We start from the raw sequence: 21,549 nt of genomic DNA, 5'->3' as shown, positions 1-21,549 counted from the left end.
TCTTTGGTAACCTGTATTATGTTGAACAAATGAGTAACTGATAATTTGTTCATCAATGCATTGTTGACCTTACTTTCCAAAAAAAATGCATTGTTGACCTTCTTTAAATTCAGTTACCATATGTATTAAAATACATCATTGCATGGAAAGCATTACTTCACAAAGTTACTTAGGCCCTGCTTGGATTCATTAGCTGCTAATAGTTAGCTAGCTCAGGAGTTTCTCTCCAGTGCACAACTCTTGTCTCTCCTTTGTATTCTTTCTCTTCTTAATGAGATGACACGCAGCTCTCCTGCGTCGTTCGAGGAAAAAAATAGTTAGCTAGCTAATAGCTCATAGCTGATATTAGCTAGCTAGCTAACTATTAGTTGCTATTAGCTGGTTTGGTCCAACTAGTGTGATAGTTGTTAGTTGGGTATTCAGCTAACAATTAGCTGGACCCATTTGGATCCAAAGGAGCTAATTATTAGCAGCTAACTGTTAGCTCTAATGGATCCAAACAGGGCCTTCTACACAAAATTCTTAACCAGAGTTCCTAATATTAACATGAGTTTTAAATTTTAAATAATAAAGATGTCCTGCACTGCACACACATCAAACTCTTGTCAACGCTAGTAGAATCAAATCCATGACAAAGCATGCACAAAACTGGGAAGACTGTCTTCACCTCAGCTTCCACGGAAGGCCCAATTACCAAATACTAAGGACTAGGGATTTGCAACCATTTAGTTCAGCAAATTCTCCTCTTTCTTTCTTCCAAGAAAAGAGTAAACATCTTCTTCTTTCAACTGTTGTTTAAGAATATGTTCTTTACTCATTAAAGTTTAAGAGTGCAACAGTCAACTAAAGCAGAAATTCAATTTAAAATATAATTATATTTTCCCTCCCGTGACAAAAACATGTCGTTTTGGACAAGATTTAATTAAACTTTTATAAAAAATAAATTTAGCTTGAAAACATAAGTCATGTGTGTAATTGTACTGAAAAATACTGCAGGATCTTATAGGTGTGAAGGATTTTAAGAATATATTCTAGAAGAAATTAGTGGTCAAAGATACACATCGAAGACTATACAAAGTCAAATGTGAAAAGTATTTGTGAACGGAAGGAGTATGTCTCGTATGCCTAATGCGGGAATGATTTCCCAGAATACCAACAACTAACAGCCTACTCATTCTTTGAGAAAGTGACAACTAGTAGCAGAGAAAAAAATACACAATCTTTTCCCAGGAGGGTCAGGGTGTTGAGCTGCTGCCCCCCTAACAGTGGCAAAGAGTAAGTGGTGGTGGATAATGTAAATTCTGTGTTCAAAATAAAGGTGCCATGCTTCCACATACCTATTCACTTTGGAGTTAAAGTTTCTGAACCCTTCGCTTGCACACCACATTTCTTGCCACAGAATCTGTTTCGGAGTCTCATTCATAAGCTCCAGTAGAACTTTTCTTTTAACGTCTAGTGGCCAATCTCTTCGTGAGACTACCCTTTTCCCTTTTTCTTTCAGTGCTGGTATAATCTTCCCATAGAACATGTCACTTGGACGGGGAACAGGTGCAACAGGGTTGTGAATGTTACCAGTGCTAACTGAAGATAGCTGTGCCTCTGCCTGTGCCTGTGCCAACTGTGAGCGCTTTTGCCATGATTTGTACACATTGTATATGCTGCTTACATTTTCCACCCACTGGATCAGTCCAGCTCGTCCACTAATTGGTGTAACGGAATAGAACCGTAATGTGATATTTCGACTTCGAGTGTTGGAAGACGAATACAACAAGCTATTTATTGCCTCCAACAACTGCATTATCCGTGAATCAAGGCGTAAATCTTCCCGACCCTTGAGAAGGTAAGTGTACCTCTGACCATCTGATCCTTGCAAGATGAGCTTCTTAGGCCTTGTCTTTGTTGAAAGTATTGTCACCTCTTTGCAGAAGGAAGATACAGTTACAGTGTCATGGTTTCCAGAAAAGGATTCTGAGGAACCAAGTATCTTCTTCTCAAAACCAGGCATTGGAATGTCAGAGGTTGACAAAACAGCTAGCTGCGGAGCAATTTCACTTAACATTACGCATGACTTTCTTTGATGCGTGGCTAAAGAAGCAGCAATTGAATCAAAAGGTTGCCAAATCTCTCCTAATGCTGCTGGAGATCCAGGGGGTGTCTTAAGGGTTGTGACTGCAGATTTCAGCTTAGCATTGTATTCTTTATGGAACCACATTTCGTGGGGTGTTTTTGGTTCACGAGATGTAGATGCCAGACGGCGTTCCAAGGCTACAACTATTGGAGTCATAACAGCAGAATATTTTGCAGCATTGATCTTGTTCTTTTCTGCTGAACTCAGTGTAGAATTTGCAGCAACCCTTGCAGCTTCGTCTTTAAGTATATTGATTCTCCTCAAAACATCTGCATTTAAATAGAAATTTGGACAATATTAGCATCTGCATCTGCCCTCATGAAGTGTAGTTTACAACTTTACATGGCCGAAATATATAGTCATCTAGTCCTTGAGGCCCAGAAGACAGGTTAGTACAGATATACTAAAGGCTAGATACAAATCATTTCTACATGTAAATTGTTTTATGCAACAGCAGCTGGACAATATGCTTCCAACTGAACTTACAGATGAACTACTCTACTCCCAGTGACAAGAAATTTTGCATTTGCATATAAGCAAATCCTTTAACAGTATTGTTGTTTTGTGCAGCAGTAACTGCATGATATGCTTGGTAGATGTCGTGATTTATCTGGCGCGTTTGTAATTTGTTAAGGTGCTAAGTGTGTGGTGCCTGTGCATGTGGGCTGCAAGCTTGGTGCGTCGGTCTTTGGGGTGTTTTTGTACTTTGGTGTTTTTGGTGTTCTTGTTTCTTCTTGTTAATGCAATGATACACAGCTCTCCTGTATATTCGTGTGTGTGTGTTGGGGGGGGGGGGGGGGGGGGGCTGTATGCTTCAATGTAGAGACACACCTCGGTATACAAGGAATACAATCAAGTATACATAGCAGGTGCTAATCATAGCTAATCACACATAGACTTGCCTAATACATAGCTAATCACACATAGACTTGCCTAATACCCGCCCGCAGTCTAAGCGGGAGGATCCCGGACGCATAAACTGGACCTGAATTCAGTAAATAGCTGTACAGGAAGGCTCTTGGTCATGATGTCTGCGAACTGGTGAGAGGACGGCACATGAAGGACCCGAACTTGTCCCAAGGCGACCTTCTCACGGACGAAGTGAATATCAATCTCAATGTGCTTCGTGCGACGATGATGAACGGGATTGGTTGTCATGTAGACAGCGCTGACATTGTCGCGTTAGACAACCGTCGCCGAAGCAGTGGGAACATGGAGCTCCTGCAGGAGCTGGCGCAGCCAGTAACACTCGGCCACCACATGAGCAACAGCACGGTACTCTGCTTCTGCACTGGAGCGAGAGACCGTGGTCTGACGCTTGGAGGACCAAGAAATCAGATTATCGCCGAGGTAGACACAATAGCCGGAGGTGGAGCACCGAGAGTCTGGGCAGCCAGCCCAGTCGGCATCGGAGTAGGCGACCAGTGACTGAACAAGGCCGACACCAATGTGGAGGCCGAAGGAGATAGTGCCTGAGTCTGGGCAGCCAGCCCAGTCGGCATCGGAGTAGGCGACCAGTGACTGAACAGGGCCGACACCAATGTGGAGGCCGAAGGAGATAGTGCCCTTCAGGTAGCGTAGAATCCGCTTGATCATCGAGAGGTGCGACTCGCGGGGATCATGCATGAAGAGGCAAACCTGTTGGACGGCGTATGCCAAGTCAGGACGGGTCAGCGTGAGGTACTGGAGTGCGCCAGCAAGGCTCCGGTACGCGGACGGATCAGCAACAGGGGCACCGGTGGTGGTAGAAAGCTTGGCATGAGTGTCAACGGGTGTCGTCGTAGAGTGACACTTAGCCATGCCGGCGCATTGAAGGAGCTCAACGGCGTACTGTCGCTGTGATAAGAACAAGCCGTCGGCGGAGCGAGTGACGGAGATGCCGAGAAAGTGATGGAGTGCGCCCAGGTCAATCATGGCAAACTCAGAGTGGAGGCGCCCATTGATCTGCTGTAGAAATGCCGTCGATGACGCAGTAAGTACGATGTCGTCGACGTACAGAAGAAGGTAGGCGATACTGGTCCCGTCTTTGTAGACAAAGAGGGAGGTGTCGGAAGCCGAGGCGACGAGGCCCAGCTGGTGAATGTATGTCGCAAAACGCTGGTACCAGGCTCGGGGAGCCTGCTTCAGGCCGTAGAGGGAGCGCTGCAACAGACACACATGATTAGGAAAAACAGGATCGACGAAGCCTGGGGGCTGCTGGCAGTAGACGGTCTCCTCCAGATGTCCATGGAGAAAAGCGTTCTTGACGTCTAGCTGATGAATAGGCCAGGCGCGTGAGGTAGCAATGCTGAGGACAGCCCAGATGATTGCTAGTTTGACCACCGGGATAAATGTCTCGTCGTAGTCGATGCCGTGGCGCTGGGAGAAGCCACGAACCACCCAGCGAGCCTTGTGGCGGGCGAGGGTACCATCGGAGTGGTACTTGTGCTTGAAGATCCACTTGCCTGTGACCACGTTGGCGCCGGGTGGCCGGGGCATGAGGCGCCATGTTCCGTTGTCGATGAGCGCCTTGTACTCCTCAGCCATGGCCGCACGCCAGTTTGGATCAGCCAAACTGCTATGGTAGTTGGAGGAAAGTGGAGACGGAGTGGTTGTCGCAGAGAGCCCCACATACCGCATAACTGGTATGGCCCCAGGCTGGGTCCGCGTGATGCGTCGTTCTTGCTGTACGGGAGGTGCCGAAGGAGCTGCGGGCGCCGTTGGCTGCTGTACAGGAGCAGTAGCCGGCTGTACAGGAGCAGTAGCCTGCTGGACAGGGGCAGGAGGCTGCTGCGCAGATGCAGGAGCCGATCCTGGTGCTGTAGAGGATCCATCATGCGCCCGGGGATGCCGGCTGTAGACAAGCCGGATGTCCCGCGGGACAGCCGTTGGAGGGGCAGCCGCTGGAGGAGCAGCTGGAGCCGGGGCAGCCGCTGGAGGAGCAGCAGGTGGTGGAGCTGCTGCTGGTGGAGCAGCTGGAAGTACAGGGCCGTGGAACAAGATCGCGGGGTCGTCGGTCAGCTCCTCAATGAAACTGGGATGTGACGGCCCAGCAGCAGAGGGCAAAGGTGCAGGACGCACCGGCATTGTAGTACCTGCAAGCAAAAAATCCAGGTCGCATGGCGAGGACCTGGAGGGGTAAAGCCCTAAGGGAAAACAAGTCTCATCGAAGACCACATGGCGAGAGATGATGACGCGCTTAGTGGCCATGTCGAGGCAGCGGTACCCCTCGTGGGAAGAGGAATAGCCGAGAAAAACACATGCCGTGGAGCGAGGAGAGAGTTTGTGGCGAGCCGTGGTGGTCAAGTTCGGATAACAGAGACACCCAAAGACACGTAAGTGGGAGTATTCGGGAGGTTTGTTGTGGAGGAGAGTATATGGAATGCCGTGGCGAACAGCGGAGCATGGACGCCTATTCAGAAGGTATGTGGCTGTGGCGAGCGCCTCAGCCCAGTACTGAGTAGGAATGTGTGCATGGAGGAGCATCGTGCGACTGATGTTGTTCAATGTGCGAAGAAGACGCTCAGCCTTGCCATTTTGTGGGGAGGTATATGGACACGAGAGGCGTAAATGAATACCACGGGAAGCAAAGAGAGTATGGAGGGTATTGTTTATGAACTCAGTGTCGTTGTCGGCTTGGACAACTTTGATGGCAAGGCTGAATTGAGTGTGGACATAATTGCAAAAATTTGCAATATGTGTGGAGACTTCATATTTGCGAGTGAGGGGAAAGGTCCAACAGAAATGAGTAAAATCATCAAATAAAACGAGATAATATTGATACCCGGATACACTGGCAACCGGGGATGTCCATACATCACAGTGAACAAGTTCAAAAGGCATGGAAGTATATGAACTGGAATCTGAAAAAGGGAGGCGCACATGTTTGCCAAGCTGACAAGAATGACATAGCAGGTGCTCTACTTTATTATAGCTGATGGACGCATTACGGCAAAGAATGTCAATGGTGGCGGAGCTGGGATGACCAAGACGGTGATGCCAGAGGTCGGTGGAGATGGCAATGCTGGCGTGTGGAGCGGAAGATGCAACACGGAAGGTGTAAAGATCACCAACACTATTGCAGCGAAGCATCACGCGTCGGATCGGGATATCCTTGACAGAAAAACCAAGAGCGTCAAATTCTATAGAGCAATTGTTGTCCCTAGTAAATTGACGGACATATAACAGATTGCAGACTAGAGATGGGACAACTAAGACATTATTTAGATGAAAATTGGACGCTGGTGTATGAAGAACAGACTTGCCACGACATGAAATAGGAAGATGTGCACCATTGCCAACTGTAATGGAAGAGTGAGGAGGATGACGACGAGAGAGGAGTATACCATCCGAGGAGCTCATGTGGGAGGAGGCGTCGGAATCCAGGACCCAGGGATTGATGGATAAGTCTCATGTGTGGCTGGTCTTTGTGGGGCTATGATGCTCACATGGTCATGGTCCTTGTGGCTGTTTTTCTATTTTTAGGACAGCATCTTAGACTAGAGGACAGCATCTTAGAGGACAGCATCTTAGACTAGAGGACAACATCTTAGCTAGGACAGCATATTAGCATCTTAGACTAGCATCTTGGCATATGCTTGGCTAGCTAGCAGCCTATAAATATGTAACCCCAACCCCTTGGGTTAGTATGGCATTTGTGTGAGCTTGTGTGAAAAATAGACAAGAAAATTGCCCCAACTCCTAGTGTCATCCTCTCTCGATGAGAGTAAGAATTCTCCTACTACCAAGAGTGAGAATTCAGCGACTAACAACTGGTATCAAAGCCGTATTATCCTGTAGCCTGAGCATCTCTTGCTCATCTTCTCTCCCAGCCCCACAACAGCCCCAGCTGTTGACAGCAGCAGCTCCTCCGGCCGCTTCTGTTCACTCCTCTCCTAGCTCGTCTGAAGCAGCCCTCTCCCCACGCAGCAACCCCCCGGTAGCGCGTCATGTCCGCAAGGCAGTCTCAGCGCTCGGTCGCCTCGAGCACGCGGCGTCGGCAGGAGGCCGAACTTGCCGCGGCAGAGGAACGCGAGCGAGCGGCGGCAGAGACCGCTGCGGCGGCGGCAAGGGCGTCGAGGCTGGCAGCGACGGAGCTGGCAGCAGCCAGAGCGGAGGCAGAGGCAGCGGCGGCGGCGAATGCAGCGCGTGCGGCGACAGCGGAGGTCGAGGCTCTGCGCGGCAGCATCGGCAGCTCCATTTCCGCTGACGACACCGCCGACGCGGACCTCGAGCTGCTAGGGAGGGAGGCAGCGCGAGCGCGGGCGGCGCAGTGGGCAGCCGCGCACGTCCACGAGCGTGGCGGTAGCCCAGATAGGCGTAGACGCGCCGGCGGCGCTCCTGGAGGAGGCGCGCACGGCGGTGGCGCTCCTGGGGCAGCCGCGCACGCCCACGAGCGCGGCGGCAGCCCAGACAGGCGCGGACGCGCCGGTGGCGCTCCTAGAGGAGGCGCGCACGGCAACGGTGGCGGACGGGTCGATGGAGAGCGCGGCCTTCACAGGCAGCGCGGCTCTCTCTCCCCGGATCGGTACCGACGGGTCGATGGAGAGCGCGGCCTTCACAGGCAGCGTGGCTCTCTCTCCCCGGATCGGTACCGTGGTTACCACGGGCTCCAGGCTGTTGTCAGGGACGTCGGTCCCGGCGGTGGGTGGCCTACCCTCACCAAGACCAACTACGTCGAGTGGGCTGCGGTGATGAGGGTAAAGCTCCAGGTGCGGCACATGTGGGAGGCGGTTCGGTATGGCGACGTCGACTACGACCTAGATCGACGGGCGCTGGATGCTCTCATCGCTGCAGTCCCGTCCGAGATGCAGTTCTCGCTTACCAGCAAGCGGACTGCCAAGGAGGCTTGGGACGCCATCGCTGCGACACGCATCGGCAGCGACCGCGCCCGCAAGTCCACACTACAGGCACTTCGCAAGGAGTGGGAGAACCTGGCCTTCAAGCCAGGTGAGGACGTTGATGACTTTGCTCTCCGTCTCAACACTCTGTTGCAGAAGATTGTGCAGTTCGGCGACGACACTTACGGCGAGGAGAGAGCTGTCGAAAAGCTCTTCCGCTGCGTCCCCGAGAAGTACAAGCAGATGGCTCGCTCGATCGAGTCTCTGCTGGATCTCTCCACGATGTCGATCGAGGAGGCGATAGGTCGCCTCAAGGTCGTCGACAGCGATGAGCCACAGTCCCTCTCGGGGCCCATCACCACTGGCGGGAAGCTCCTCCTCACTCGGGAGCAGTGGCTTGCCAGCCAAGGTGACCGGAGGAAGGGGGAGCCTTCTTCCGCGACAGGCGGCCGCAAGCGTGGCAAGCCACGCAAAGCGCGCAGAGACGCCCAGGCCGGGGCACGAGGACGTGCCGAGGGTGATGCACGCGGAGGCGCCCAGGGTGGCGCCGCCGGCAGGCACAAGCCGGCACGAGACGACGCCTGCCGCAACTGCGGCCAGCTTGGCCATTGGGCCAAGGACTGTCGACAGCCACGACGCGGCCAGGCCCACGTCGCACAGGCGGAGGAGGAGCCGGCTCTGTTCATGGCACATGCCAGCATCGAGCTACCTCCAGCGGCACCGGCCGCAGCGGCTCTCCTCCACCTTGACGAGCCAAAAGCACACGCCCTCCTCGGCGACAGCTCCGGCAACGACAAGACTGACGGGTGGTGCCTCGACACCGGCGCCACCCATCACATGACCGGTCGACGGGAGTTCTTCACCGAGCTTGACTCTAGCGTCCGAGGCTCCGTCAAGTTTGGGGATGCCTCCGGCGTGGAGATCAAGGGCGTCGGCTCCATCATCTTCACCGCCGTGTCTGGTGAGCACAGGCTGCTCACCGGAGTCTACTACATCCCCGCGTTGAGGAACTCCATCATCAGCTTGGGACAGCTGGATGAGAACGGTTCGCGCGTGGTGGTTGAGGACGGAGTCATGAGGATTTGGGATCGTCGTCGTCGCCTTCTTGCCAAGGTATCCAGAAGCGCAAATCGACTCTACGTCCTTAACGTGCAGGTGGCACAACCCCTCTGTCTCGCTGCTCGTCGGGACGACGAGGCGTGGCAGTGGCACGAGCGTTTCGGGCACCTTCACTTTGAGGCCCTGAAGCGGCTCAGTGCCACGGAGATGGTGCGAGGCCTGCCGTGCCTCGACCATGTGGAGCAGCTCTGCGACGTCTGCGTGTTGACGAAGCAGAGGCGACTCCCTTTTCCCCAGCGGGCGAGCTTTCGAGCCAAGGAGAGGCTCGAGCTCGTGCACGGGGACTTGTGTGGCCCGGTGACACCGGCCACACCAGGAGGACGACGCTACTTCCTGCTGCTCGTCGACGACCTCTCTCGCTACATGTGGGTGATGGTCCTCGGCAGCAAGGGAGAGGCTGCGGACGCCATCAGACGCGCGCAGGCTGTTGCGGAGGCGGAGTGCGGCCGCAAGCTGCGCGTGCTGCGCACCGACAACGGCGGCGAATTCACGGCGGCTGAATTCGCGTCGTACTGCGCTGACGAGGGCATTCAGCGCCACTACTCCGCGCCGTACAGCCCGCAGCAGAACGGCGTCGTCGAGCGGCGCAACCAGACGGTTGTGGGGATGGCTCGGGCCCTCCTCAAGCAGAGGGGGATGCCGGCTGTCTTCTGGGGAGAGGCGGTGGTGACGGCCGTCTACATCCTCAACCGCTCGCCTACCAAGGCGCTCGACGGCAGGACGCCGTACGAGGCTTGGCATGGGCGCAAGCCGGCGGTCTCCCACTTGCGGGTCTTCGGCTGCCTCGCGTTCGCCAAGGAGCTTGGCCACATCAGCAAGCTCGACGACAGGAGCACTCCGGGAGTGTTCATCGGCTACGCGGAGGGCTCGAAGGCCTACCGCATCCTCGACCCGAAGACACAGCGTGTGCGCACGGCGCGCGACGTTGTGTTCGACGAAAGGCGAGGATGGGCGTGGGACAAGGCAGTGGACGACGGCTCGGCTCCGACGTACGACGACTTCACTGTCGAGTACGTCCACTTCGAGGGAGCTGGGGGAGTAGGCAGTTCTTCTTCGGCAAGCGCGTCTACCCCAGTCTCCGAGCCTCCACCGACCCCGGCACCTGCTACTCCGACAGCACCACGCTCTCCAGCCAGGACCTCGGCTGCGATGAGCTCTTCGCCGGCTCCACCACAGCCGGCAACGCCACGCACTCCAGCACCGACAGGCACCACTACGGGCACGTCTACTCCACCACCAGCTCGTGTCGAGCACGGCCCGGTTGAGCTCGCTACTCCGCTCTCTCACGACGAGGAGCGCGTCGACGCGTACCACGACGGCGAGCCGTTGCGGTACCGTACGGTGGAGAACCTTCTCGGCGACCAGCCGGTGCCGGGACCGGTGCCTCACGACCTGGAGGCACAGTTGCACCTTGCGTGTGACGACGGCGAGCCTCGGTCGTTTGCAGAGGCCGAGAGACACGCGGCATGGCGCGCCGCGATGCAGTTGGAGATGGATGCGGTTGAGAAGAACCGCACCTGGGAGCTTGCTGACCTTCCTCGTGGTCACCGCGCGATCACCCTTAAGTGGGTGTACAAGTTGAAGAGGGATGAAGCCGGCGCCATCGTCAAGCACAAGGCTCGCTTGGTGGCACGAGGTTTCGTGCAGCAGGAGGGGGTCGACTTCGACGACACCTTTGCTCCCGTGGCACGGATGGAGTCCGTGCGACTCCTTGCGCTAGCTGCCCAGGAAGGCTGGCATGTTCATCACATGGACGTCAAGTCGGCGTTCCTTAACGGCGACTTGAAGGAGGAGGTCTACGTGCACCAGCCGCCGGGATTTGCGATCCCCGGCAAGGAGGGCAAGGTGCTCCGCCTGCGCAAGGCCCTCTATGGCTTGCGGCAGGCACCGAGGGCGTGGAATGCCAAGCTGGATTCCACGCTAAAGGGGATGGGCTTCGAGCAAAGCCCGCACGAGGCGGCCATCTACCGACGGGGCAATGGAGGTAATGCCCTGCTGGTGGGTGTCTACGTCGACGACTTGGTGATCACCGGCACCAAGGATGCGGAGGTGGCGGCATTCAAGGAAGAGATGAAGGCCACCTTCCAGATGAGTGACCTGGGGCCTCTCTCCTTCTACCTGGAAATCGAGGTACACCAGGATGACTCTGGGATCACGCTTCGACAGACCGCCTACGCCAAGCGCGTCGTTGCGCTAGCTGGGCTCACCAACTGCAACCCAGCTCTCACTCCGATGGAGGAGAGGCTGAAGCTGAGCCGCGATAGCACGACGGAGGAGGTGGACGCTACGCAGTACCGGCGTCTTGTGGGGAGCCTTCGCTACCTCGCCCACACACGGCCGGACTTCGCTAGTCGGTTCATGCAGCGACCGACGACGGAGCACCAGCAGGCTGTGAAGAGGATCATCCGCTACGTTGCGGGGACTCTCGACCACGGCCTCTACTACCCGAGGTGCCCTGGGGCGGCACACTTCGTCGGGTACAGCGACAGCGACCACGCCGGCGACATCGACACCAGCAAGAGCACGAGCGGGATCCTCTTCCTCCTCGGCAAGTGCCTCGTTAGCTGGCAGTCGGTCAAGCAGCAGGTGGTGGCCCTGTCCAGCTGCGAGGCCGAGTACATAGCGGCCTCCACCGCTTCGACTCAGGCGCTCTGGCTCGCTCGACTGCTTGGTGATCTCCTCGGCAGAGACACTAGAGCGGTGGAGCTCAGGGTGGACAGCAAGTCCGCTCTGGCCCTGGCAAAGAACCCCGTGTTCCACGAACGCAGCAAGCACATCCGGGTGAGGTACCACTTCATCTGAGGCTGTTTGGAGGAAGGGAGCATCAAGGTGAGCTACATCAACACCAAGGACCAGCTTGCGGACCTGCTCACCAAGCCCCTTGGGAGGATCAAGTTCCTTGAGCTCTGCTCCAGGACCAGGATGGTTCAACTCTCCCACAAGACGACGCACAAGACTTAGGGGGAGAATGATGGATAAGTCTCATGTGTGGCTGGTCTTTGTGGGGCTATGATGCTCACATAGTCATGGTCCTTGTGGCTGTTTTTCTGTTTTTAGGACAGCATCTTAGACTAGCATCTTGGCATATGCTTGGCTGGCTAGCAGCCTATAAATATGTAACCCCAACCCCTTGGGTTGGTATGGCATTTGTGTGAGCTTGTGTGAGAAATAGACAAGAAAATTGCCCCAACTCCTAGTGTCATCTTCTCTCGATGAGAGTAAGAATTCTCCTACTACCAAGAGTGAGAATTCAGCGACTAACAGGGATGCTGGCCCTGGAGATGCATCTGATTGAGTGCAGCGACAAGACCATCCTGGTTCCACATGGGAGCTGGTTGAGAGACGTGGAGCAACACAAATGTCGCGGGGGGGCTGCGTAGGCGCGAAGGCCGTGTGAGCCTGAGGAGCAGGGGCGCCAAGCACGCCTGGGCGCCAGCCGGCCTGCTGAGCCTAAGGAGGGCCCTGTGGCGCCCAAGGATTGTGGCAAAGCCAGGGGCCCATGGGTCGGTATTGACCAGTCTGGCCAACGCCGCCGCGCTGCTGCGCAGAGCCGCTGTTCCAGCGCCAGCCCTTGCCCTTGCCTTTGTTGCCGCTGCTGTTGCCACCGCCGCCGCCCTTGGTGCTGCCGTAGCCGGTCACGTGTGGGTTGTGTGGACCTCCAGAGCTGGCTGTGGCAGCGAGAGCACGGCACCCGCCCGGACTGGTGCAGCCAGAGCCGGCGGTGGTGAGGAGGGCGGTGCTGGCGACCGTCTTTTCGTCATTGGCGAGACAAAGCTCCTTTAGGGCCAGCATGTCATGGGCCCTGTCGAATGTGGGAAGGACAGCGGAGTTGGCGATGTCGTCGGCGGTGTTGGAGAAGCGAGGATTGAGGCCGCGCAGAAGGGCGAGGACGAGCTGCGAGTCCTGGACAGGATGGCCGACGTCGCGAAGAGCGGCGGCCTTGATCTTCAGCCGCTGGCAGTACGCCGATATGGTGCTGTCACCTTGCACCATGGAGTGATTCGTTGAGGGGGAAGATGGCGCGTGGCTCCCGGTTAGCACGGTAGATCCCTTCAATGGCCACCCACAGATCACGGGCGGTGGGATCGACACCGTCCATGGCGAGGTCGAGGACGGAGTCGTCGACGGAGCCGGAGATCCAGTCCCGGACGCAGCACTCCGCGGCATCCCACTGAGGATCATCAGGACGAGGGGGAGCAGAGCCATCGATGTGCAAGCGAAGGCTGAACTTGCCGCACAGCGACTTGAAGAAGAACGCCCACTTGGAGTAGTTGGATTGCAGGTCCAGCGTGAATGGGATGTGGGACTTGACATTGACTGTGGCGTAGTTGTGAGCCACGATTGGGGCAGCAGCGCCGGTGCTCATGGCAGCCATGGTTGGAGTGCCTGTCGCGGGTAGGGTGCCGGCACTGGTGGCCGAGGAGGAGGAGGCCATCGGAGATGAGGGAGTAGAACAGCCGGTGAGGGTGGACGGGCGCGAGGGAGACGCGCGCGTTGGGCTGCTGCGCGAGCACGAAGGGTCGCGCGTGGGGAAGGTGCGATCAGGGAGAGTCGCACGGGAGGAAAGGACAGGAAAATAGGATCTGATAGGCTGATACCATGTAGAGACACACCTCACACCCAATATGGGGGGGTGACCTTCATATATATAGCCAATATGGCTGGGTATACAAGGAATACAATCAAGTATACATAGCAGGTGCTAATCATAGCTAATCACACATAGACTTGCCTAATACATAGCTAATCACACATAGACTTGCCTAATATTCAGCAATAATTTTTTTCATTTGCATACAAGCAATTGCTTTTACAGTATAGCAAGCCGAAACTGAAGTATCTCACAAGTCACAAAATCATAAACATTCCAGGGGCACCATCAATCCTAACACATATATGCAGCGAGTTTCATCCTTTCATGGCACTGGAAAGTCTGGAACCTAGTTAACTTGTCATGTGCAGTAGCATACAACACTAAAAGAAGTAAAGAACATGTAATTCCACGAAGCATAGAATAAAACATACAAAATTTGTAATAAACAAACGTTACGGTGCTTTCATGTTGCAGACACCTTTTAAAATCGACTATATTTTAGCAATTATATCACCTAACCAATAACATCCTTTTCAAGTCATAAATCAAAAAACATATTACTCTAGTTGGTAGAGACTGACTGAATTGTGAGGGAAAGCACAGCGGTGTCAAGCAGAGCTGAACCTTAAACTAAGTCCTATGTAGGTATCTAAGTTTTTAATCAAAGCCGCCTCCTAGTTGATTCTTCAGCACAGCAAGAGGGGAAGGGAGGCTTACCTGAATGGAGATCTTGTAATGTGCTGAGCCATTGTTCCTCCCAAAGAACAGTAATCATACCTAGCTCCTCAATTGCAAGCTTAACATCTTTAACTAAATTGGGGTATAGCTTAACCTATGGAAAACAGAAAGGTTCCAAATAACATTAACTGGAATAACCGCTTATAGACTAAAGCAGATAACCATAGTCTAATATGTAAGGTAAAATACCAGAAAGTCTGATATGCGCTGAAGCTCCTCAGAGGATTCTCCTTCACAAGCACTGATATCAACCAATGTAGGATATACAATAGAACAAGGAGATAGCTTTCCTAGCTTCAGCAATATGCTCTCCAAAAGTTCCCTTACTATCTTCTCAGGGTGGGAACTCAAGCGTGCAAAAAGTTGAGGTATAATCTCCTGCATATTTCCAAAGCATATAATTATGCGGTAAATATTATCATACACCCAAAATTATAGAATATAGGACACTGTCATGATGTACCTGCCATGGCAATAAAGGAACTGTTGAAAGCCCACTTTCAAGTGTTTCCTTCAGTTCCACCCCATAGTTCAACATTATGTGAAGGAGATACAGCATCGCACGCATAGTGTAGCTTCTTGTTTTCCCTTTCAAAGCATCATGGTGATATGAAGATTGAAGCTCAGTTGATGAATGACAAAGGTACTGAAAATAAGCATGTGCCGCATGCCCGAAGAGTGATACCCTCCTTTTCCTTAAAGACCGCCATATTTCAGTAAGCTTGCCAATCAAAGGTGCAGTGTCCTTTCCAGAATCACATTTACAAAGAACCACAAGCTCTGATGCTAGAACTGCAGAGGGATCATCACCTTCACGGGCCTCAAAGCCTGGTGCTCCAGCTGCAGTTTCTATCAAACTAATTGCCTGTTCAATAAGTAAAGATATGGGGTATTCTGGTGCAGAATTGTAACGCCCTGGTGTCACTGGGTATTCACAACCCACATGATTTGCATGTTCATCAGCACAGATACTTCTGATTATTTCCCCCAACTCAGATTTCTCGTCATCTGTCAAGTGATATCTATCCGGGGAGAGTTCAGACTGAAGAACAGGGGACAGTGAATTCTGCAAATTTGAATCGGTTCCAGACAGAGAATAACTGGCATGAGCAAAGCACCAGGATGCATAAGCAAGCCAGGCCTTACCCATGCTAGGGCAAAGTTGCCAGGATATCTTCCGAAAAGTGCCTATGATTTCTTGAGCAAGTGCATGATAATCCAAAGTCGAAACAGAAACACTATCACCAGATAGAAGTTTCTCTTGAAACCCATCAGAATCGCTGAAATCTTTTATTACCTTTGGAATGATTGAATTCAAAGTAGGAGTTGAGTTCTCTTGCTCCATCCAGGTTGAGAGTTTCAAACAAGCCCTAGCAACTAGTGAATGTGAAGTGCCAATGCCAGATGAACAACTAACTGTAGACAGAATGCTAGCACTGACCAGTGACCACAGATCAGATAAAGCCTCTTCATTATTTCCCTTTTCATGTTTCAGCAAGGCGCCTTCATACTTAATGTTCAATTCAAGTATTTCCTTGTCCATCTCATCAGACGCCTTCAAAGGATGATCTATGAGGTACTGGTTTAAACGAGTAGCCAACATAAAGTTGCCCTGCTTTCTAGAAAGACTTGTAAGCTTCTGACAGAGAAGAAGAGTGGATAAAGAAGATGGCTGTGTATTACGGTACACTTTGAAGACCTTTAGCCACATGCTGCAATCTTGATGCATTTTATCGACAGGATCATGCAGTGCTTTCAGTAAAGAATCCATTATTGATTGCGATTGATTAGGTCCATTTCCGCAGGTCAACCCCGAGGCTTCTTCGAATGCAAATATGCAATGAAGCTGACCAGCGCAAGCAGCAGCTTCAGGCAATCCATTGAGTGGGACAACAGAGAGTGCTTCATCCAACATCAATTTAGCCTTATCAAGCTCCGCTTTTACGCCCTCTAACTTGCTATTAGATTGCAGCATTCCACGCAAAAGCATAAGTTCACTTCTCTCAAGTGCGACCTTGGGATCAAGGGTGAGCTCACTGCTGCTTTTCGGAGTCAGGTCAAGATAACCCCAAGCTGAACGAAAGTCCCCCTCATCAAAGCATGCCATTGCATGAATAGCATTAAGTTCATTGCCAGCACTTGTTAGAGCACCTGAATAAGGTTTGCCGGCGTGTACAGCACGGAGCACTTGTAACTCAGCAAGCCAACTCTCTAAGCATTTCCAATCTGAAAGGGATGTGTAGCACTCGATAACACGCTCTATGATGTACTGAATGCCATCAGATTTCATGGAGGTAAGGGCTTCCTCCGACTGCAGTAGATGTGAATAATGTGCAGCAGCCTTTTCATACTGCCCCTGGGATTGATAGATCAGTCCTGATATCCAGGAGAAGTGATTGTCGCGATCAGGTACGCCCCGAACTAGTTGATTTTCTTGCTCAAAGTAAGAGTAGAATGTTGATGCAGCCCACTTCTGAAGTCCAACTAAGGCATCTGTTTCATGACATCTGCAGAGTGCCAGGGAAGCATGCCGGAGGACCTTCAGAACATCTGCTTCTAACCTCTCTCTAAAGGCATGATGACTTTCAGTAGCCCCTCCCGTGTGACTGTTGCCTCTGAGGGATGATGCAGCCAGGTTTCTAAGATCTACCAGCCGCAGTGAACAGTAGTGAATGACTGCATCACTACAATGCATAGCTAATCCTGCATTCAACATTGGATCACAAATTCGTGAAAACCACTCTTCACAAACTCTTTTGTTTGCGTGGAAAAACACGGAACTTGCTTTTGGTGGGGGTGATAGAACAAAGGAACCTTCATATGCATTGTAAGCATATTTTTTCAATGCCTCAACGAAATCCAATAGAAGACGCATTGGCAATAAGCAAATGTCAGCTGGCCCTATATACCTTCCTTCACCTTCCTTAGCTTCCAGCGTCAATACATTTGTTACATCCAAAAGCATGCGTTCTAGAGCTGCAAATGTCTGAGTGGGACCACCTAGATGAGTTCGAAGCCGAAGGTTAATGCAGTGACGGGCAGCTTCATGGATTCCCCACCAAACAGCAGCATGATTATTTACTGAGTATATTCTATCAATAGTATTTCTGTCAACACCAGGACCTTTGGGGAGTTCGTTCCCATCAGCATCTCCAAACATATCAGTTTGACCAGAAAGCATATCTTTCTTCCCACGGTAACTAAAGACCAGCCGTTGCACCCAAGACGAAAGAGGTAACTTCAATCTGAGAGAAAGGTAACTCAAAACAGAAACAAGCTGCTGCCAGTGGAGTTTCCTAGGCTGTTGCTTCACAGCAAGCACATGCCTCCAGTTCATGCAACGGTTGGACATGTTAGCAATGTCTGAGGAATTAAGATAATTATGCTTGTCTGCAAACAAGCCAAATGCATATGTTGTGATAGGCAAGGTGATTGAAAATAACCTTAAGAATGCATCCTTTACATTACTATCTGGATCACTAAGCTTGTCTAGCAGAACCTGAGTGACAACATAGAAATTCATGGGATTGATGAGCCTTCCCAGAAATAGTAACTCCAAGGTTATTGCAACATGGCACCTTACTTTAGGCTCCCTATCATATGCACAATCCAAGACAGCAAAAAGGATACCATTCGACAGGGTAGCATCCCAGATGACATCATAAGAGAAACTGAGCTTATCCACATCCCTCTCCAATCCATGGATCAATTTTTCAAATGAACCTATCCAATCTAGAGCCTCTAATTTCAGTGTCAAGGATGATGATGCATTAAGGCCCTGAACTATGTATTTGCCATATTTATGGACAAACTTCTTTTTACATTCACAAGAAATCTTCTTTTCTGCCACAACCGGCTGTGTTTCATAACCTCCAGAGCCTCTTTCAAATGGTTCAGATGCTGGCATATTGCTTAAGAGTTCCATGTTGCTCAGTTTGTGTAGTGTAGAGAAAATCTGAAACTGCATCTCAAGGAAATTATGGAAAGGGGCACCAAATGGGTCAAGCTTCTCTGAGATGAATGATATCAAGTTAGTTGTTCTCTCATTTCTCTTTTTTGTATCCAGTGCAATCGTCGCCAGAAGAATCTTGAGATCAAATTTCATTAGGGAAAGCAACTGATCCTCTGAATACTGTGCCCAACAATGTACACCTGAGTTTGACTTGTTTTTCCTTTCACTGTTAGATTCTAAGGAGAGACTATGGATATCAGGGTAACTTACATGTCCTTCCTCAAGCAGAGATTTTATCAGCTCCAACTCATTCATCAATGATGCAATTGCTTGATCAACTACATCTTCCGATCCATGCTGTAAGCAAAAAAGGTAAGTAGCGGCTGAGTTTGCAACCACGGTGTGGTTTGGATGAAGACGTAACTTGGATAAAATTGAACTGAAGTCAAGCAAAGCTCCAACAGAAGCTGCATGGAGCCCCAAATTTTGCAGTGATAGAACTTGCAGGTTAGTCATAAGTGCTGCTACCAACTGTGCTGAGGAGGCAACTTCCAAGCTCTGGGCCAACACATCCACAAAATGGACATAAAATTCAGCAAACCTTTCCTGCAGAATCTCTGCAAGCAAGACCAAGCATTTGGATGCTTCTTCAATTCTCTCAGGCCAGCCAAGGTTAGAGGCTATCACTGATGCACACCTTAAAAGCTGAGGAGCTAAACCTTCCAGAGGCCCAGCTACAAGTTCCCTTAGGTGATTTCGCTCAGCCACACCAGAAGCCATAATCTGCAGTACAGTAGAGAAGCAAGCAAACAGCGGACGAAGCCTCCCAGAATTATGGCTGGCTGCAAGGTTGGGATCATGCACAAGCACCTCCATATCGGCCAAGAACTTGGGCAGTAATCCAAGTGAAAACTGCAAATTCCCAAGCCAATGCCACTGAAACTGCGGAAAACTATCAATGATCATGCTGCGATCAGCATCAGCTAGGTCCGGCACAAATGCCCACCCAAGAAGCAGGTCCATGATATCAACAAACTGTGGACGGAAGCAGTGGGGGAACTTGGCGGCAACCAGCACAAGCAGGCTGAGCAGACACCGGAGCACGGCGAGGGACGTCCGCTCATCCTCTAGCACGTCACGGCAGGCGGCAAGGAGAGGCGGCACGAACCTCTCGACCGGGGCCACGTCCCCAGTGGCCAGGAGCTCCCGGAGCCCCTCGGCGACGAGAGCAGCTGAGGAGGGGTCCCCCAGGAGCGGCAACGCCCAAGCGACGAACCCGTCCGGCAGGCCCCCGGGCGCTTCGTGCGAGCACAGCGCCGCGCAGAGCGCCGCGTACGCCGAAACCGCCGCGCGCCGCACGGCATAGGACCTGCACAGCAAACAATAAAGCACGAGCCGGGTGAATCGAGTGATTCGTCACGAATGGGGAAAGAGAGGAGGAGGAGGAGGAGGAGGAGGAGGAGGAGAGGAAGGTTCACTTACGCATCGTCGGCGAGGAGGACCGAGAGGGGCGGGGCGAGGAAGGGAGCGAGGGCAGGTAACAGGGGGCGGTTGGGCGGGTGGAGGAAGGAGAGACGGAGGTCGGAGAGGGCGGTGGCGCGGGAGGCGTCGTCGGAGGGGTGCGGGGGATCGCCGGCGGCGGCGGAAAGGAGCGAGGAGAGGTGCTGCTGGATCTGGTGGTGCGCGTAGGAGGGGCGAGGGTTTTGCATTGTCGCGACCGCCACGCCGCCAATCTCAGCGGCCGCCGCGCTGTCCAGACTGCCCGGCACGGAGAAACAGAAGAGCAGTCTCGCGCGTCGGCGTCTCCGCCGTCTTCTCTCGGGGAACGCCCGGTGAACCGACGGTTCAGATCGATATATGAATTTTTATTGAAAACTAGTTATGGCTGGGTTTGATTTTTGGAATAAAGTGATTTATCATCATCTTTTAGTTTTTTATCTGTGAAATAAAATAAGTTGATACGCAAGCTGATAATTGATATTGAGAAATGGTTGTTTGGTTTGAGGACAAGTTAATTCATCCTCTACTTATTTCTTTTCGAGTAAAATTCATCGTCGTTCCTTAAACTTAGCCGGTGGTGTTATTTTAGTCCGTTAACTTTTTAAAGTGATATTTATGGGTCTCTAAATTTGACAAACGATATTATTTACATCAAAATTTGGAGAGAAAAACGCGGAAACTCGAAACTTCAAAAATTATGTCGATCGAAAAATCGATTGCATAAGGATACGTATCAGCTGATTCAGATACGACTCTGGAAACAGATCTCTTTGGATGACGTCAGTAGATAGCGATGATGAGCTGTTGGCGCCAGGAAACTACATATCGGACTCTACAAAAAGGAAAAGATTAGGGTCCAAGTTATCTTAAATTATGAACGTTTTCTTCTATGCTAAAGATTGTAATGAGTCGTACTCGAGTAGGATTTATGTTTAGACTCCGAATATAAATATTGCCCGCGGCTATTGTAAGAGGACACACAATCAATCAAATATAAGTTACTTACTTTTTTTCTCCGACCACCCCTTAGGAGTAGGAGTGAAGTAGATCTCGACGAGTTCTTCAGCGAGCAGGGGTGCATCGGTCCGGCCGACCTTCGGCTTGTCTGTAAGTACCGTCATGGCTTATACTTTTGTTCGTACGGCTGTATCGATCTGGTCGACCCCCACTGCGACTCTGGTATAAGCTAGTTATCGACTCTGGTATAAGCTAGTTATCGACTCTTGTTTAGTTCAAGTATGGTTGCATCGATTCGGTCGACCTCCACTGCTCGAACTAGATTAAGGTCAAGTTATCGGCTCTATCTAAGGGTGGCGTCCTTCGGATAGATTCATTAAGTTACCGATATTACTTATTACTTTCATTATTTATTTAATTACGGCAGTATCACTTCGTCCGATTGGGATTGATCTAGATCGACCTTATATTCTGTTTAACCCATCGTTTATTAATCTAAACTAATCTAATCTGTATCTTAAACGATGAGTTATGTTTTATCGACTGTTTTATGTCAATCTTGATCGTGCATAGTGTGCAGTTAAGGCATGTCTGGTCTTGAATAGATCTATTGGCTAGCGAAAACGGTTCCATGGCCCGTTATCATGATATGTGTGATTCTGTCTCACACCTCACTATTAGCATGGTAGAGTGGAGATTGTTACTTGGTAGATCTGTTCTTGATAGGGCATGACCTTAACTA

The 21,549-nt window shown here is 51.5% G+C and overlaps 1 protein-coding gene across 3 annotated transcripts in view; it reads right to left on the bottom strand.

Annotated features, from left to right (window-relative positions):
* Positions 1–20,161, bottom strand: part of LOC136457296 (uncharacterized) — a 31,109-nt gene extending 10,948 nt beyond the window's left edge. For all 3 annotated transcript variants that reach the window (XR_010759708.1, XM_066457366.1, XM_066457446.1), the window contains exons 1-5: positions 19,833–20,161; positions 14,862–19,719; positions 14,588–14,776; positions 14,378–14,492; positions 1,338–2,397 (exon numbers count right to left, since the gene is read on the bottom strand). Coding sequence is in view for 2 of the 3 variants with exons in the window: in XM_066457366.1 (XP_066313463.1) it covers positions 1,338–2,397; positions 14,378–14,492; positions 14,588–14,776; positions 14,862–19,719; positions 19,833–20,059 (6,449 nt within the window). In the remaining variant the exon portion in view is untranslated. The remainder of the gene's footprint in view (positions 1–1,337; positions 2,398–14,377; positions 14,493–14,587; positions 14,777–14,861; positions 19,720–19,832) is intronic.
* Positions 20,162–21,549: the final 1,388 nt, after the last annotated feature.

Source organism: Miscanthus floridulus, chromosome 1 (assembly GCF_019320115.1).
Source record: "Miscanthus floridulus cultivar M001 chromosome 1, ASM1932011v1, whole genome shotgun sequence".
Classification (NCBI taxonomy): domain Eukaryota; kingdom Viridiplantae; phylum Streptophyta; class Magnoliopsida; order Poales; family Poaceae; genus Miscanthus; species Miscanthus floridulus.
This window is presented reverse-complemented; position numbering and strand designations above follow the sequence as displayed.